Genomic DNA, 18,434 nt, shown 5'->3' with positions numbered 1-18,434 from the left:
CTCTAACCCCAAGAAAATGGTCCGCTGGCTCCTGCTGGCAGGAGGGACCTTACTCTTATCCCTCTCTCTGGGATGCAGAGGAGGTCTGGAGCTGATCTAGAGGTACCAGTATCAGCTGTTGCTGAAGACTGTTCTGAGAAAGAACAGTAGAAGGAGGTGGCTGTCATTTCATAGGACATGGTACTCCACTTGGGATATTCAGAAGGTGTGTGTTGAAAGGCAGATGGTTTGTGGTGGAGTGTGTAGATGGTATGTTGCTGCCTCTTGCTTTCCAGGCTACAAGTCCCAAGAGAAGAGGGGGAAGAGCCACAGGTATGACAGTAAATCCAGTCGGTTAAAAAAAAAGCCAAAGGAAAGCTCCACACGGCGACCGCGGGTCCTGAGCCAGCACCAGGCGCACACACACAGTGATGAGGATGAGGATGAGACCATCCCTGCCAGCTACCACACTGTGTCTTTACAGGTTAGTCAGGACGTAAGTATAGAAAGGATTTCCTCCTCTCATTTCCCATACTCAGGGCCCTGCTAGCGAGTCACTGGAATTCTTCCTGGAGCAAGGCAGGGCTGCATCCTGGGTTGGTGGGCATTGGATGACAGACGGTGGCTGTGGTGGCAGTGTGTGGTTCTGCAGCAAAAGAGGAAGACTGCAGTTTGGACAGGAAGAAGCAGAATAGCAGTGGAGGCAGAAGTCCTCTGAAAAGTGAGGAGGGTGGGATCTGGAGCTGTGAAACACTGTAGTAGGTAAGATGGATGTGGATTGAGGTTTGAAAGCATGGGGTTCATGTAGGATTAGTGGGGAGCCTGACAGGTCATCAGAGCTTGTGGAGAGAGGAGAGCCCTGTGGGCTGAGGCACTGTGGTTTCAAGTATGGAAGACTGGGTGAGGAAGTGATTTCTCTCTCCAGCTGGTACTTAAAAGGTCTGAAGGCACAAGCCTGCTGACTGCCAGGCTGCTGTGCCTCAGTTAAATAGCAGAGTGGCTAGACTGCTGTCACTTGCTCATACAGAGCTGTTCTGAGGGAGCTTTGCATCTTCCTGTTCTTCTGTTCTGGGGGAAAAAGAAAAAAAGAAAAAAAAAGCATTGCAGAGGTTTGTCCCTGGACTGCACAGCTGCATCACTGCATTTCTCCATCTGCCTGGGAATGGCAGTGTTTTGTGCCAGGAAAGACTCCATTCTGTCTCCTGGTAGGATTGGGATGCTGTTCCTCAAAACCAGGATTGACAGTGGCTACTGAACCAACACAAATCTTGCTGAAAGTGCCTGGCACTTGACCTCTTGGAAGGCATAGACAGCAGGGCCTGACACCATCTCCATAGCTACACAATGGTTATGTACGTACAAGAAGCAGGCCTGGGTAGCCCTGAGCCGTTCTGCATTGGTTTGGGTGAGAGCAGGGACCAGAGTTGCTTCAGAAATTCAAGTCCTGTGTGTTGCTTAATGTAATGCTTGATTTGCAGCTCCTGGACCTCATGCACACCTTGCACACACGAGCTGCCACCATCTACAGCTCCTGGGCAGAGGAGCAGCGCCATCTAGAGACAGCAGGCAGGAAAATCGAAGCGGATTCCCGAACACTGTGGTCCAACTGCTGGTGTCCTTTGCTACAGGGTAAAGTCAACTCCTTGTGATGAGAGTGAGCAGAGACACTTCCAAAATAATGGCAGCACTCAGGAAAGTTGAGGAGCCAAGAACTAACTGCAGAAAGCAGGCAGAGATTGTTTCTAGGGTCTGTTGTAATTGGAAAAGAAGTTGCATTCTGTTGGAAAGGTGTATTTAGCATGAATTAGCTGCCATCTTCCTTCAGGACCTGACATTAGATTCCCTGGCTGTGGCCTCGAACAGGTGTAACCCTTATTTCCTCTGTGTTTTCTTTTTCTCTTCCCCCTTTGTTTTCTCCTCACCCCCCCCCCCCCCCCCGCCTTTGTTTTCTTTTCCCCACCCTTTTTTTCTTCATCTTTATTTTGTGTCTTCCTCCTGAGACTGCAGTTGACCTTCAGTAAACTTTTTTACTCTAGATGGTGGAAGTAGGGATGTGATACATTCCCTGTGGGCTTTGCCCTGAATCCTTCTCTTGCAGGTATTGCTTGGCTGTGCTGCGATGCCCGACGGCAGGTACGGATGCAGGCACTCACTTACTTGCAGCGAGCTCTCCTGGTACATGACCTGCAGGCTCTGGATGCCCTGGAATGGGAGTCCTGCTTCAACAAGGTAACCTCCTAGCAGGGCTGGGCCATGTAAACAGGAGACCATTGTCATGAAGAGCAAAGCTGTGTGCAGAAGTCATAGAATGGTGTCCTACTTCATCACCACGTCATTGAGCAGCTTGTTCACCACAACAGACAAGTCCTTCCCTACTCTGATCCTGTGAAAAGTTCCTCTTTGTTTAAGCTTCTGATAGAGCTTCTTGGCTCTGAATCCACTCATTTCTACTTCCCATTGCTGCTTCTGCATTCTCTGCCTACAAGCCACCAGTCCCAAAAGCTAGCTCCTTTCTGTAAGACGGTCTACAAATCTCATTAGTCATTTTTCAGCTCTGGAATATCAGTGTGTCTGATTCTTCAGGTGCTGTTTCCTCTGCTAACCAAGCTACTTGAGAACATCAGTCCAGCTGATGTTGGTGGAATGGAAGAAACTAGGATGAGAGCCTCAACACTACTCTCTAAGGTGAGCATGCTTCTGCTGTCTGAAAGATTGGTAGAAACCACGTGCCTCAAGAAAAACCATTTAGTCCGTTAGCTTCTCAGCATCTCTGATGTGGATAGGTATCAGTTTGCCAGGTTAACTGTCTTCAGTGCTGGGCTTCTGCACCAACTTCTGCTCTTGGGGCATGCCTTCTTTTCAGCATTGTCTCTATGTTCCTGGCCTTTGGAAAAATTATCAGGAAGAAGTTTGTGACTTCACGAAGGATGGAGAGAGCGTTTCACTTGACAGAGGTTGAAGACAATCTGTTGTGGTGAAATGAAGAGTGTCACAATCTGATAGTATTGAGAGTACTATCAGTACCTAAGGTAGAGAGTCTAAAAGAGCTAAATGACAGTGATGCAAACTGAAGTGGCCTCATGCAAGGGAGACGATCCACTCCTCTGCATACACAGCTGAGAGGACTGGAGGCCTCTGGTGTGGTCAGAGTCTGTGTGTGCTCCGGGCATGCCACAAGGAGGGGCAATTCCTGGTTTACAATACCAGGGTGTCAAGCTGCAGGCAGCAGTCCTGATACGACTTGTTGACAGCAGTTGTGGTTTCTTTCTAGGTGTTCCTACAACATCTCTCCCCACTGCTGTCACTGGCCACTTTTGCTGCCCTGTGGCTGACAATCCTGGACTTTATGGACAAATACATGCATGCTGGGTCCAGTGACTTACTGGTAAGGTGCTGAAAGTGATGCTGCAGTGCTTTGAACAACTATTAATTGGTTTTAACCCTCTAAACTTGAAAGGTGGTTTGTTGTTGGTTTGTGGAGTTTTTTGGTTTGGTTTGGTTGTTTGGTTTTTTTACCCTTGTAATCCTTGAAAAAAACACTGTATTCCACAGTATCTTCCCTCAGCCTCTGTTTCCAAGGCAGCCCATCAGCTGCTCTGATCTTTTGTTCATTGCTATATGTCCATTCTCTGTGTCCTGAGGAGTATCTGTGATTACAGCTGGAGGCCATCCCGGAGTCTCTGAAGAATATGCTGCTTGTAATGGATACAGCTGGGATATTCCACAGTGCTGACTCAAGGACAGGATATTCGGATCTCTGGGAGATCACCTGGGAGCGGATTGACTGTTTCTTACCTCGGCTGCGGGATGAGCTCTTCAAACAGACAGTCATCCAAGGTACAGGGGGCTTCAGGAAAGAAGTCTCAGACCCAGCACTTCCACCTTGTCCGTAGTGCATGGATGCTGATGAAAGGATGGACACATGAGACTGTGGAAGCTTGGCATAAGGAGGGCAAAGAGAGTGGACAGGAGGAGTCAGCAAAGTGATGTGTGGGCTCACTGCTTGTTTTGTTTTCATAGATCCTGTCCCCAGCATACCAGTCGAGCAGCAGCATCAGAAATCAATAGCGCCTGCCTTGCCCCCTTCTCCCATGGGGGATGTGAGACCAGACACCCACCTGGTTCCTTTGGAGAAGTCCTGTGAAGTGGGTGCCAGTGGTGAGTCCTGTTTTCTTTATTCTGGAATTGTCTTCCCAGCATGGTGGCATGGATCTGCATGATCTACAGTGACCAGGCCTTTGGTGTTGTGGGTCTGTTCTGCTTCCAAATGGATAGATTGTGGCCTTCTTGCTGAGGTTATTGGGGTGGGCAGAAGTTGGAGCAGAATGCCTGTGATGGGCACCTGCTCCTTAAGGCCTTCCATAAAGATATGTGGAAGGGACAAGTCTGACAAGGCCCCTGAGTTGACCTTCAGACCTACTTAGCTTCTAGCTGAAAGGTGACTTTGTCAGGGCCTGTGTAAGGATTTATTTTGTCTGTCTTTTTGCAGAGTCAGAGAGACCTGCTGCACCTGCCTCACCCACCATCAGCACCTCTGCCCCTCCTTCTTTCCCAGCATCAGCTCCAATAAAGACAAGCCCAGTTACAGACATACCTCCTACAACAGCACAGCCACCACTCATCCTGCAGCCTCTTGCCTCTCCACTGCAGGTTGGGGTGCCACCTATGACTCTGCCAATCATTCTCAACCCAGCTCTAATTGAAGCCACCTCTCCTGTTCCTCTCTTAGCTACTCAACGGCCCACTGACCCCATGACAACCTCTGAAGTCAATTAGTTTGAGGGTGTCTGTCTACGAAGGAAGTTCTGTGGGTGGAGGATGCTGGCCAAATGTTCTCTGGTAGCGGGCATGTTTGGTTTAGAAGATGATGCCAACCTGGACAGAAGGGTTGCTGCCACAATCTCCCTGGCATGTGTCACATTCTGCTCCCTTCTTGTGGCAACCACTTAGAAATCCACCTAGAAATCCCTGTCTTCTTGGAGGGGTGCCCAGTTCCACTGACCAGTCTCCTTCCTGCCGTCACAATCTCAGGGTCCAGGCAATGCTTGCAGCCAGCAGCCTGGGACCAAGCTGCCACCAGTTCATCTGGTGAAGAGGGAAAATTCTTTGATGTCACAGTAGAAGGACTGCCTCTCAGATTATTCAGTCCAGTCGCTGGTCAATTCCCCAGCCATTCCCTAGCTTCCCTGCCCATGCTTCTGGTCGTGCTGCTTTGTTTGGGCTCTGGGCATGCCTGGGTTCAGCAGGTTGAGAATTTTGTGTAGAAATGTCGATCACTTACAGCACAGCTCCCAGCTTGCTACATAGGGCTTGTTGTCTGCTGCAGCTATGTGCTTTCCTTCTGCAACAAGGATCACAGCAATCTGCATGCCAGATAGGAAGCAGGGGAGCCTGGCAGGGGCAGCCCTGCTTTCCTCCCTCCTCCTGTAAAAGTAATCTGGCTTTCTGGTTGGAGGGAGCAAATTCAGAAAGCTCTGCCCAGTTGAGCAGACAAGGAAGAAATGCAGTCCTGTGAGCTGAGAGCAGAGCCCTACAGCCATCTCTAAAACACTGCTTGGAGAGCCACAACCGCAGGGTGCACACCAGTGCTGTATTGTCCACCATTTGCTATATTGACCTCTTGGTGTCCAGCCCCATTCCATAGGAGAACATCCTCTTCAGCTAGAGAAGATGTGGGGATCTGCTGACAGATGCCCAGCAAGTCTGCTGTGCTTTCTCTTGGAAGCTGTGCAGAGACCTCACCCTTCTGCACCTTCTGGTTGTTGGGATCTCGTCTCCTTCTGTTCTGCAGCTGAGGCTCCGGTAGTCATTCTCGTGCTTCTGCCTTGCAGCAAGGATGTCCCACTCTTCTCCCCCTCATGCCCAGAACAGATCTGGCTGCCTGACAAGTGCTGCATCTCCATTCTGCCTCCTCTCTTAATTAGTTGGCTAAATTCTCAATAATACCAATCTTGGAAATCCCACTGGTGACTGGGAGGAGCATGGGCAGACTCCAACCCAGTTTATACTGTACTGAGAGGAACCTGCATTTGGGGTGAGAGTACAGCCAGTGTATATATAGAGTAAATGGCTACAAATCCAATGGACTTTTTACTGTGTAATAAATACATCCTGTACATGAATGCTGCAATGTTGTACTCTGTTTCTGTTGTGGTTCTGTGGCTCAGAGCTTTGGGAAAAGTGGAATTTAGTTGTCAAGGTGCTGTGGCCAGCTGCCAGCCCCCTGGCAGGATCCTCCAACAATGCTCTGTCTGCAGGGAGCATGGAGAAATTTGCCCTGACATGGTCACTCCTGTGGAGGCTAGCCATCAAGGGGCTAAGCAGAAATGGTTCCCATCCTGGGCAAAGAGGAACAGTTAACAGCTGGATTGCTCTTGCTTCTGGCAACAGTTCAGTGATGGCCAGGACTGAAGATACAGACTAGGTCTGAGGAGCAGGTGCCAGAACACAGACCTTACTGACAACCTGGCTGACTTCAGAGAAAGAAGCATTTTCTGTCTGATGAGGAAGCAGTCTTCATTTCCACTGACAGGACTGGGACAGGAGGTGAGAGATCCTGGGCTCTTCCAAGGCTAATGCTTGCCATGGATGTGGACAACCAATTACGCTCTTGATATTTTCTAGTTTGTCTTGAGGCAAAGATCCATGCAGTGCCACAGTGTCCTCAGAGCTGTGCGAGACATCAATGCCTTCCCTATCACAAAGATTCCGAAAGACCCCTTGGTAAGGGGTTTAAAACCCCCTTTAAAACAAAACCCAAAGGGGTTTGTCTGAATTACCTGAGCTAAGGTCTAAATACTGCTGAATGGAAGAATGTGCACACTAAGAAAGTCCCATTAATAAATCCTGGTTTCCTTACTCTAATTTCCACCATTCCTGGAATATTTTCACTGCTGCAGCCCCCTCTTCCTTACCCTTCCACTGCTTCCAGATCATGTCCTTCCAGCCTTTAGATATTTTTGTGCATGCATTTGAATCTGTGCTGCCTATGGCCCTTGTGTATCCAGCCCGCCTCTGTCTTGCATTTCAGAGCCTTTGCTCATACTTGCAGCTCTTTTCTGAGCTGTCTCCAAAATGCTCACTGAAACCATTGGTCATTTTTCAGGTTACTTAACACCAGCCCTGCTGCCCTCTGATCCCCAGACAGTCTGAAAATGCTGAAATCAAGAGTCTGATTACAGAGTTTGATTCCTGATTTTGGCATCACTTTGGCTTTTTCAAGTGGTGTCAGCTAACAGCACTGCCTTCACATAGTTGTTTGGGGATGCTGTGTTTCAAGCTGTATGTGCAAACCCAGTTCCTACTGAGAGCATTACATCTTAATTCGGACAATTATGGCGCAAAGCAAAAGCCACCCGAGGAAACTGCAGGAAGCAGGACTGGAATGGAAAGAATGTTGGCTGGAAAAAGAACTGCAGTTTAAACGGTTTTTAAACAGTTTTCACTAGACTGTAAATAGGAATGGACTGGAAAACCAGAAAAAAATGTTCTGTGAATGTTGTTTGGATTTTGCAATAACAACATTTCCTGTGTGACAGAGAAAAAAATAATAGGGAGAGTGCTATCCAAAGGAGATCAGAATTAAGTGAGGGATAGCATGCATGGTGATACTTTTATCACTGAGTCTCTTGCACTCTATTTGTAACAAATTGCATAGAAGACATGGGCTGGTGGTGAGGAGCGGTGCTCACACCACTAGCCTTCAGGTCTTGTCTCAGCATATTCTTTTTATAGTCTTGGCCCTTTCTCATTTTCGTAGGTCTGACTCACTGTTTCCAGAGGAGGCTGGACAGGCATCACCACAGTTTGGATTTACGTACCTCTTCTGTTCCCATTTACAGCAGCAATTTCCACTGCTAAAACAGACTAGAAGTAAGTAGTGAGATTTACTGTGTGTCCTTAGGATGGGTTACTGTGGAGGCAGTGCTTTCCTTATGGATGTGAAGCTTCCTAGTGAGAAAAAGTCCTAAAGAAAATGAAGTCCTGGCTGTAAAACATAAACTTGTCACTGAAACTGAAGCAATGATGCTTTTAGATTAAATTTTAAACTTGAATCTGTGCATACTTAGAACACTTGATCCATAGGAAGGATGTTCATGAAGTATCTTCCAACAGGGAGCTGGCTTGTTTACTCCTAGAAATTCACTCCTAAAAGTGCCAGCTGTTGAATTCCTCTGGGAAAATCTGCACCAATTACAGCACCTAAATCATCCTGAAACTGTGGTGCCCTACTCCTTCACCCCACCTGTGCAGAAGGCAGCATGGCAGGGTTTGTACCACTTGCCGGGTGGCCAGAGAGCAATGCGAGTCCCACCAAGGCAGCTGGAGGCAGCAACAGCTGCGCTGCTGGCCTAGTGCCATTTGTTCCCATTGCTCCCTGACCACACAGCCGTGGAGGCTGCTGGGAGAAAGAGGGCCAGGCCTGCTGTCTGCCAGCGGACAGATAGGGAGGGGTCAGTTTTGGAAGCACAAGCAGCTCGGGAAAAGTTCTGGAGTGCAGCTCCTTCAGTGAGAGGTCTGGGAACTGATGTGCTGAATATCAATATCAGGCCCTGGGCCTGCAACAAGGCTGCCTGGAGTGTGATAAGATCCTCTGAGACTACAAGTCCCAGTATGCAATATTAATCCTCCAGTTGCATAAACTTGCACCCTGGCCCGGGTGAGGTGGTAGGCAGATGGAGCTCCTCTCAGTTCCTGATAGGGAAATGAGGCTGCTGTGGCCTTGCCACAGTCTGGCTGCTCTGCCAGGTGAAGTTGCACTTCATCTTTCCACATTTCCTTGTGAGAAAAAAGGAAATTTCTCTGGACAGCAGGGTGGATGGATGGCTGCTAAACTTTAATTCCAGGGGAGTGCCTGAGAAAGGAGAGGTCAGGCTAATGGGGTCAGGACAGGGCAGGAGGGTGGATGGTGGCTTGCCATGTGTGAGGCAGTGAAGTCACTGGCTGTTCAGTTAGAGTGCAAGTTCAGTCACCACTGGGGCAAAAACTGGGCCTTGTCCTCAGGAGAGATGACTAAGCCCATGCTAACCCAATAACCATGAAGAGAGACTAAGCAAGGTCTTCTGTGCCCAGTTGCCACCTGATACTGAGATAGTGCCTTTCAGGCTATACTTGCTTGAGGAGGCTACAGCCTCCTGGACATGGGCACAGGGATGGTGCTGGGGGCAGAGTGCATCACCTGGGGCTGGGGGAGAATGAATTCTCAGAGGCCCGCAAGCCACTTGTTGCTGTCCAGCTTTGGTAAAAGCCGCTCCAGGCCCCAGCTCCAAGGAGGGCACGTTTGGTGCTGAGCGGTGCCCGGCCCACCCCTCGGCGCCGTTTTTGCCGTTGTCTTTCCCGCCCGGCTGTGTCCCGGAGTCAGGGCCCAGCGCTCGGAGCTGCGGAGGCCGACCGCAGTGCCTGCCCTGCTGACCCGACCGGCAGCGGCTCCGTACAGTACTCCGCTCCCTCCAGCTGCCTTCCCCGGCTTTGCCTGGCCAGAGGGTGCCGCCGCATCCCGCTCCGGGCCAGCAGCGCGGCCGCCACGTGGCGCCCGGGGCCCTCCCGAGCGGCCCCCGCTCCCCGCCGGACGGGGCGGGCTCTGCCAGCCGAGCGGGACCCGCGCTGCCCGCGGGGCGGGGCCGGCCTGGGTTGTCCCGGCACGGCTCGTCTCGGCTCTGCACGGCCGGACCTCGATCCGATCGCCCGGCCCGCCTCGACCTCGGCCTCGACCTCGATCTCGGCCGCCCATGGGAAGCGCGGCCCGGCGGCGGCTCGGCAGCAGGAGGCAGCGGGGAGACTCCCCTGGCGGCCCCGCTCGCCCGTAGCTCGGCGGGGCATGCCCGGCCCGAGGATGCCGGCCTGGGGGATCCTGCCCATCACGCTGCCCGCTTTCACCATCACCGGCATGTGGATCGTGTGAGTGCTGCGGGACGGCCCCGAGCCGCCGCGGCGGTGGGGCCGGGGCCGCCCGGGCTACGGGTAGTAATGCTGTGGGTTGTCCTAGGGCAGGTGGCTGCGGGACGCCGGGGGCCTGGAGGATGCTGTGGGCCAGAGTCTTGCGGACCATCGCTGGGCCCGTGTCGTACTGGGGCGTTTCTGCACGCCCAAGTTGCTCCTACACCTCCCCATACCCCCACAGACACCTTGTGTGAGAGCTGCGTCCCCTGCAGTAGCGCTGGCCTGTGCCCCCCTGGCCTCATACCCCTGGCACCTCGTGGGTTCGGCTGATACTCAGGTGGCATGGCAATGGCCCTGGGAGCAATGCCACCAGCCCAGTTTCTGTAGTGCCATAGGAATCCACCCTGTGTGGAGGGATAGGAGGCACAGCTGAACATTTGTTCGTCGTGGTGGAGGCAGAGTCAGTATCAGCTGGGTGAGCGGCACTAGCCCACCCTGCTGATCCCTTCCCAGGGCCTTGGCCCTGGGATCTTAGCTGGTCATGTAGGGCTGTCCTGCCCTGGTCTGTCAGGCATCCAGTGCCACTGCTACAACAGCAATGGGTACTGAAGGAGGGACTTTTCCCAAAAGCACAGGGACCCCCAGTGTAGGTGATGGGGCTTTCTAGGGTGTGGGATGGAGCAGGCAAACCCCAACCATGTAGGTCGGTCTGAGAGCTTCACCCCTGTGGTATCCCCTGTCCTTCATGACAAAGCTGGTTGTTGACTTTGGTGTAGGGAACTCATGTTTCAAGTTTTCCCCCAGGAAGCCTTACAAAGCCCTGGTTGTCTCTTGTAGGTGATTCTGGAACCCCTTCAGCCCTCAGCAGTGCAGGTGGGAGGTGTTCTGCTCATGGTCCTCAGAGCCAGAACTGCCCTGGAAAAGGGGGTCTTGGGTCCTTTTTCTAGCCCCATCTAAGTCCTGTAGCCACCTGGGGGATGCAGTGTCCCTTGTCAGCAGAGCAGCAGGTTGAGCTGGGCTGCTGATGGGGCCATACTGGGATGCAGAGCCCTGAGAAGGAACGGGCCAGGTGGTGACAGATCCTGCTAGAGGAGGACAGTGCTGTTTGTGCCTCTTAGCTTATTGCCCCTTCCCAGGAGGGTCTGGAACAGGGACTGGGTGCTTGGTGGGCCATCTGGGAAGTGGCTGGGTCAGGGATATGGGGGAGGAGGGGAGTGCTCTTGGTGGGCGGCCCTTGGGTAGGCAGTGCTGCTCCTTGGTTCCCCCAAACTGCTCCAGTGCCCTGGCAGCTCTCTGCTGGCATCATCCTGGATGTTACCTGGCCAGCTCTGGCAGGAGAGGGGTTTACTTACTGATGTTGGCGCCTATTTTTAACAGCCACAGTGGCAATTTGAACAGTGTGTGGCCACCCTGTGCTGTGGCTGCCACACAGAAGGACTTCCTTGCTGTCCGGGCAGGTCGTGGGGCTGAGATCCCCCTAGAGCTGAATGGAATGCATGTCATGAACCTCTTGTCACACTGACCAAGGTGCAGGGGCGACTCCACAGAGATCAGCAGAGCTGATCTGTCCCAAGTGCCCTGCCAGCGCAGCAGCTACTTTTCCAGACTTTTAGCTCTAGGTGCTGGCCAGCCTGGGGCTGGGGGAAGCAGGGCAGAGCCCAGTGGCCATAGGTTGACACCCTACACAGTTCTAGCCTGGTAGAGAGCCCCGGTGCTGAGGTGGGGGGCTCTGTGACACAACCCCCAAGACTCCTCAAGAGTCTGGGGATCACGGCAGCAGGATGGAGAGGAGGTGCACAGGAGCAGTTCAAAGCACACTGAACTGGAGCAGGAGGTGGCTCTTGGCAGGGAGGAGGGTACCAGGGAGGGGGGCATGATAGTGGGAGCTCCCTGGAGCATGGGCTGGGCTTACACACTTAGGTTTTTTTGTTCTGCTTTGTAAAGCCAAGAGGTGTCACAGAGCAAGTGCTGGCCTCTGGCACCCAGCGAGGGCTTGTAACCCCTGCTCCTAGGACTAGTCGAGTGCTAACCAGGAACAGGGATACAGGGAGGTAGGTGGCTGCCTTCAGTAACCCTTGTTATTGTCTCCCCTAGGTATGCCATGGCCCTCTCCAATAACCACATTTGCCCTGTCCACAACTGGTAAGGCCTGGAGGGGCAGCAGGGGCTCTTCACCATGGACCAGCTCGGTTAAAGACCCTATAACGCCTCATTCTCCTCCAAAACTGTCCCACTTGAACCATGCCACCAGATAGCTGAGGTCTCCCCTGCACCACTTCCATGCCAAATGGGAGGTCAGGGACCAGACTGACCCTGTGAAGGAATGTGGGAATAATGGGGAAGGTGGGAGCATTGATGGGGGTACAGAGCCACCTTCTCCCCCTGCAGACATGGTGGTGACAGTGAGGGGCGTAGTTGACCAAGGGTGTGTGTCTCCTGTCCGGCCCAAAAGCCACTTTGGGGAGCAGAGCTGCTTGGGAGCTAGCTGCTGGCAGGGTTGAGATCCACATTTGCAAAGCAGTGAGGACGCCAGGGCCAAGCAGGGCTATCAAAAGGCACCCTCCCGCCCCTGTCCGGGCTTGCCTGCGGTTATGGCTGCTCCGGTGAATGGTTGAGCCCTGCTGTAAACCAGACTGGGAGAAGGAGACCATTGAACAAACACAGCATGGAGAAAGTATGAAAATAAGTGGTCAGGGAATTACAGAGGACTGTGTGTCTCCATGGGAAAGGTTGAAGCTTGCTTGCTTGCTTGCTTGAGGCTAAATCTGGCAGTACCAGGGGGACGCGATGGCCCTGCATCACTCAGCCACCCCGCAGGCAGAGCTGCCAGCAGCGCCCTGGGATGGGGGACAATGTGCATGAGGGGCAAGGGCTGGGAAAAAACCCTGTTTGCTCTCTTGGCAGCTTCTCTTGCAGGGCTTTCGGCTGCTTGTACCTCCTTAAAATTCTGTCCAGAAAAATCCATGTTAGTTTAATTCTTTCTGAAGTGTTTGAAGAAGAAGGGAAAAAAAATAGTCTGCTGCCATTTCCTGCCTGATGGCCGACTCTGCCCTAGGAAGAATGTGTGTTGGGTTGTCTCCTGCACAGCCAGCCCTTAATGATGAATAATGCTTCCCGGCCTTGGGCTGCTTGCTTTAAACAAAATAATAAAAAACCCCTCCCCAACCAAACATGGCCCCAAGAGCAGCTCCTGAGGAGGCCATGGGGCTCCATGCCTCGCTGGGGTTTCGTGGTCGGAAAACAAAGCCACCGGTAAACGAGGAGACTGAAAAAATAACAGAGCCCAGCCAGGCCCTTTCCAAAAAGCCTCCCTAACCGTGTGCTTGCTGAGCGGCTGGAGGCAATTGATGGACAGCCTGAGCAGAGGCAGCGTGGTATTGTCCTCCCAGCATGGCTCCTGTCCCTGCCTGGGGGCTGGAAGTGCCTGAGGGGGGCCTTTGTGAGCACAGGGGTGGAGAGGAGGGCTTCCTACCTGCAGGGTGCCTAGCTCCACCCGTGCTTCCACCCTGGGGATGTGTGGCAGGTCTGGCACATAGGTGGTCCCACTCTTGCCTGGGGCATGGGGCTGCAAGAACCCCTTGAGCCCAACACCTCAGCCCATGCACCTAGCAGGTCCATATAGCCTCCTGCCTCACTCTGGCCTCTCCCTTGCAGTCACAGGGACTCTGGGTGGGCAGCAGAGGCGCAGGGTAGGGGGCATTCTGTGAAACCCACGTACAATGTTCCTGGAGGATGCTGTTGGGTGGTGAGTTACTCCCTGGAGGGGCTTGGGCCTGGGGTGTGGGCACATCTCTGGCATCAAGCTGCGTTCACTGGGGAGCAGCTCTGCTGGTCTTGAAAGGCCTGTGAGCAGGAGGATCCTGGGCAGCAGCTCAGCTCTCCTAGCTGGTGCCTTTGCTCCTGGCAGGAATTACAACCAGTCATGCGGTGTGGATGGCCCTGGCTCTTGCTGCACACTGGACCACATCCCCCTTGTCAGGTGAGTAGCTGTGGGGGTGGTTATGCAGGGTCGGCCAGGGGTTGAAGCTTCTCCGAGAGCTGCCCTCAGGCAGCCCAGGAGTGTGTCTTTGGGAGTGGGGCAAGCACTACACCCCAGTCACCCCGTGCTGAGGGCTCTCTGGGCCTTGTCTTGTCCCCGCAGCAAGTGTGGCACCCTGCCTCCTGAGAGCTGCTTCTTCAGCCTCATCTGCAGCCTGGGCTCCTTCATGGGTAAGTGCCCGCTGTGGGGCCAGGAGTCACCCTGCAGAGCTCACCCCTGGGCAGCAGACAGGCAGGTGGTGAGGGGTCCCAGGTATCAGGGTGTGATGGGGCTGTACCTCTCTCCTATAGTCATCCTGGTGGGGCTGCTGCGCTACGCCCACCTCCTGGAGCGCCTTGGGCCGTCCCTTCTCAACACCCTGGGATTGGCCACCGGCTGGGTCTGTGCTGCAGGCCTCACCATGGTTGGAAACTTCCAGGTAAGGCATATCCTCAAGGAGCTCTCAGAGGCGTTGGGGGTGGGAGGGGAGCTTAGCTGGAGTGGGTCTGACAGTGCTTGGCAGTGTAGAATTTGGGATGGTTGTTTTGGTCCATCCATGCAATCCTTTGCTTCTGCTGGGTACTGAGCAGGCACTGCGACTTCTTTGGTGGTACACACACAGTTTTGGGTTCAGATTAAACTGCTGGGTTTGGTTTAACCCTTATCTGAGATCATCTGCACAATCCGTCCCCTCCATAGTCATGTGGCCCTGTGTGGGCAGGCACACGCCAGCCAGCCAGAGAGCGTTCCGGCCTGGCCAGGCTGCTGGCGTTCCCACCGTGGATGTTTGCTGCTCAGGGGGCAATGCCAGGAAACGTGTCTGGGCAGAGCTTGTGCTCCAGTGTCTGAAGCAGTCCAGGGCTTGGCAGCAGACAGCAGCTCACCCCCATGCCTGCAGCGCCAGGCACTGGGCTCCCAGCAGCTGCCTGCTCTCCGCCTGCTGCTGCTGGTCACTTCCGCTTGGCCAGAGGCAGCTGCTGACGCTGCTCTGCAGGAGAGCCTTCACTTGCCCCGATCCCCCATGTGCTCCAGCCACAGCTCAGCAGCTCTGCTGAAGGCAGGCCTGTGACCCCCAGCAAGGTTGCTGGCCCGAGGGGCTTGAGAGCTATCACCCCACTGATGGGAGAAATAGAAGGATTACAAAATTCCAGCTGCAGGTAGTGGGTCCAAATCTGCTCTTCACCTGGGAGCTGGACACGGCAAGTTCCCTGGATCTGCTCTGGGCACTGCCTGCACCCTTGCCTGGACACAAACTCATCCCTGGAGCAGAGCCATGCCAGCACCTGTGATCTCTCCCTTGCAGGTGGATCATGCCAAGGTGCTGCATTACATCGGGGCAGGGGTGGCCTTTCCCACCAGCATGCTGTTCCTGCTGCTGCAGTCCATCCTCACCTACCGCATGGCCAAAACCCGTGGACAGTACTGGACTGGCCACTTACGTAGCATCCTCACCTCTGTGGCCTTCCTCACTCTTGTCTTCAGTATCCTTCTGAAGGGTGTGGGGGGGAGATCTGGGATGGGCTGGCAAAAAGTGGTCCTTGTAGGGCCTAAGCACCTCATGTCCTCCATCCTTTGGTCAGGCAGCAAGGCACAATGCCAGGAGAGAGCTGGGCTGAGGGTGAGCAGCTTGCCACAGGTGTAGGCTGGAGGAGCAGCAGTATCAGGGCTGTGCAGGGTGTGCTGGTGGGCATCTCTTGGGGCACTGGGGTGCCCCACATCCAGTATGCCTTGGCTTGCTGCAGCCCAGTTCAGCCACTGCTGCAGAGTGGAAGGGCCAGTTAACTGGGGGTTTTAATATGACAAAGGTATATCAAGCCCTTGGCACTGCAGAGTCTGAGTTACCTCTATGAAACCCAGCACAAAAGTGCTCTACAGGTGCCAGGCAGGTGCATGGCAGCACCTCTGCCAGCCAAGGCTCAGCAGCAGCCACTGGATGACCTGCATGTGGGGTGAAGGAGGATTTGGTGAGCTGGAATCTGCAAATACTGCACCAGGGAGAGTGGCACAAGAGCAGATGGAGCAGGGCTGGAAGGATGGTCCCAAGTGTGTGGATGGGGAGCCAGGGCCTTATTTGGAGCTGACATTAGGGATAGATTTGGAAATAAGGTGGTGGTTACTGGGAGGGAAGGGAAAAATCATGCAGTGTACACAGGTCCCAAAGAGGCTGGTGTGGGTCTGGCTGGGGGTGAGCAGCACAGGAGAAAGCCTGGGGGGTGCTGATGGGCCTGGGATGTGCCCCCTGGCTCTGTCACCACAGCAGGCAAGCTGGAAGCAGTCAGGAAGCTGGAAAGGGCAGAAGTGCCATGAGGCTGTGCCAGATGGGAGGGACAAGCAGGGCATGTAAGGACAAGTGAGACAGGACTGGTGCTTGTCTGCAGTGGTCATGCTGCTCCCTAAGCACTGGGAACGGGGAGAAGGAAAGCAGCAAACCATGGTGGGGTTGGTGTGGGAAACAGGCTGAGGCATCTCCTAGTGGGATTGGGAGAATAAGGAGAAGGCTCTACTCTGTGCACTTGAGGTCCCTGCCTCTTCAGCCTCCCCAAATCTTGGTCTTGTTGACAGAAGGCAGGCAAGATAAAGGCTTCACCTGGAGGCTTCACCTCTCACCTGTGGAGGCTCTGGAATTAGGTTTCCCTAAAGATCCCCAATGGGCATGAGAGAAGAATAAAGAAACTCTGGTAGCAGTAGGACCTGGTGGAGAGGGAGCAGGTCCCTCTTCTGATGTGAAGCAGCTGGCAGCACAGAAGGATGGGGAGTGCTGCAGCACTGGGTTGCAGCAGCCCAAACCACCTTACTGAGAGGATGGAGGGCTGAGGAATTACATTGACTTTAACTGCATGTCATGGGAGGATGGGGATCATAAGCCTGATTTGAGGAAGAAGTTGACAGGTATGAGCACCCAGGGTGAGGCATCTAGGCACCTAGCTTGCCCTGAGGACTGCAGCCTGAATTCCCCCAGCCTCTTCAGAAAATCCCTTCCTGCCATCAGAACTGTGATTTACTGCGGCTGGGTATCACCACCTTGCCCATGCCGGGGCCCTCCCGATGCTGAGGGGAAGCATGTAGGGTTTCTTTGGTTTAGAGGTAATGGGGTGTTTCTTCTGGAGGGGGGCTGCTCCTGGCCACCCCAGCATTCAGTGGCAGTGGGTCATGATTCTCCATGGGATGGTTGGGGTCGATCTGTGCTTTCCTTGATGGGGATGCCCTCAGGTGGTGTGTTTTTCATCCAGGAGAGCTTCGTGCTGCAGCATGTGGCAGCCCTGTGCGAGTGGATGTTCATTATTGATGTCCTGGTCTTCTACGGCACCTTCACGTTTGAGTTTGGGGCCATCTCCACAGACACCTTCTTGGTCCTGCTGCAAGCCAGTCAGACCACTAAAAGTTACAAAAGCGAGAGTGGTGTGTCCAGCACAGGCCAAATCCATAGCCACTCAGAGGGCCTGGCCATGGCCTGACCTCAAAAGGAGGCAGCTCATGGTGGGGACCCTCAAACTGGGCTCTGCCAGTGGATCCCCTGCCTTGAGTGTCTCCAAGACCACAGCTGCCTCGGAGTGCGTGTGTGCATACACATGGACATGTGGTGCCCTTCCCTCCTGGTGGGAGCTGCAGCTGGGGCTCCTCTGACAGCCAGTGTCACCTGAAGGAGCTACCTTCTCCCTGCCTGCAGGGTTTGGGGTCTCTGCTGGGATACAGGGATGCCGGCCTGGTGCTGCTATCAGCAGAGCCAATATTTGCCCCTGCACCTTCCTCCAGGCTTTCCCCGTCTGAGGCAGCAGCTGTTCAAGGCAAATCACATAGAGGCATCCTTCTGTAAGGGACACAGGGGAACAAGGGGCTCACCCTCTCTTCTGCAAGTCAGCATGATATGCTGGGAATGGGAGGTTTGCTGTTCCTCCCTCTTCCACAGCCACAGGGGGAGGGTTCAGCAGAAGAAGCCTTCTAGACAGTTGCTGTGACTGTCAGAGAAGCCAAAAACCCAGAGTGCCTTTTCCCCTTTTCAGGAAGGTGATGGCAGCAGTGCTGGTCTGTCTGCATCCCCAGTGAGAATGGCAGTGAAGGGTCTCTCTGCCTGCCTGCAGGTAGTGCCTTGTCCTGCTGCAGGATGACACCAGCAGCCCTGGGCTGGGCCACACTGGCCCTCCTGGCTAGAGCTCTCACTGCTCAGGGCCTTCCATGCCTTCAGCGGGTGACTTTCCCTTATCTTTTCAGCTTGGAGAACTGCTGAGGCAGGTTTTAGCTCCTGTGCCACAGTGTTCCTGTGCTCCCTGGTGGTCAGTTAGATTAGGGAATGGTTCTCTGCATTTACCATCGCACCAGGAATGTCCTGTCCTCTAAGCAGTGTCTACAGAGCAGCAGGGTTCTCCATAGTGCTGCCAAGCTGGGGTGTCCCACCAGAAAGCCTGCACCCTCCAGCCCTGGCCTGCCAGCCGAGGGGTGGGCCACTGACAGCCTTCCCACCATGAGAGCGCAGGCACAGAAAGGGGAACCATTTCTGTAGGGCCTGAGGAAGTTCACACCCCATTGTGGTTCTTCTGGGACTCCTAAATCCGTCCTCCGG

General features: G+C 53.9%; 2 protein-coding genes across 2 annotated transcripts in view; both read left to right on the top strand.

The window, feature by feature from the left end:
* The window catches only part of GBF1 (golgi brefeldin A resistant guanine nucleotide exchange factor 1), a 106,938-nt gene extending 100,695 nt beyond the window's left edge, over positions 1 to 6,243 (top strand). The window contains exons 34-41 of the mRNA XM_054163925.1: positions 276 to 475; positions 1,458 to 1,608; positions 2,078 to 2,208; positions 2,563 to 2,664; positions 3,251 to 3,364; positions 3,639 to 3,816; positions 4,000 to 4,137; positions 4,469 to 6,243. Of these exons, the coding sequence (XP_054019900.1) occupies positions 276 to 475; positions 1,458 to 1,608; positions 2,078 to 2,208; positions 2,563 to 2,664; positions 3,251 to 3,364; positions 3,639 to 3,816; positions 4,000 to 4,137; positions 4,469 to 4,755 (1,301 nt within the window). The 3' untranslated portion in view covers positions 4,756 to 6,243. The remainder of the gene's footprint in view (positions 1 to 275; positions 476 to 1,457; positions 1,609 to 2,077; positions 2,209 to 2,562; positions 2,665 to 3,250; positions 3,365 to 3,638; positions 3,817 to 3,999; positions 4,138 to 4,468) is intronic.
* Positions 6,244 to 9,684: 3,441 nt separating this feature from the next.
* TMEM150A (transmembrane protein 150A) lies at positions 9,685 to 17,905 on the top strand. Its single transcript, XM_054163478.1, has 7 exons — positions 9,685 to 9,876; positions 11,953 to 12,000; positions 13,766 to 13,837; positions 14,000 to 14,067; positions 14,188 to 14,315; positions 15,180 to 15,357; positions 17,087 to 17,905. The coding sequence occupies exons 1-7, from the start codon at positions 9,797 to 9,799 to the stop codon at positions 17,329 to 17,331; spliced, it is 819 nt and encodes a 272-aa protein (XP_054019453.1). The 5' UTR covers positions 9,685 to 9,796; the 3' UTR covers positions 17,332 to 17,905.
* The last annotated feature ends 529 nt before the right edge of the window (positions 17,906 to 18,434 follow it).

Source organism: Dryobates pubescens, chromosome 8 (genome assembly GCF_014839835.1).
Source record: "Dryobates pubescens isolate bDryPub1 chromosome 8, bDryPub1.pri, whole genome shotgun sequence".
In the NCBI taxonomy this organism is placed as follows: Eukaryota; Metazoa; Chordata; class Aves; order Piciformes; family Picidae; genus Dryobates; species Dryobates pubescens.
The sequence above is the reverse complement of the archived record's forward strand: the minus strand, read 5'-3'. Positions and strand labels throughout refer to the sequence as shown.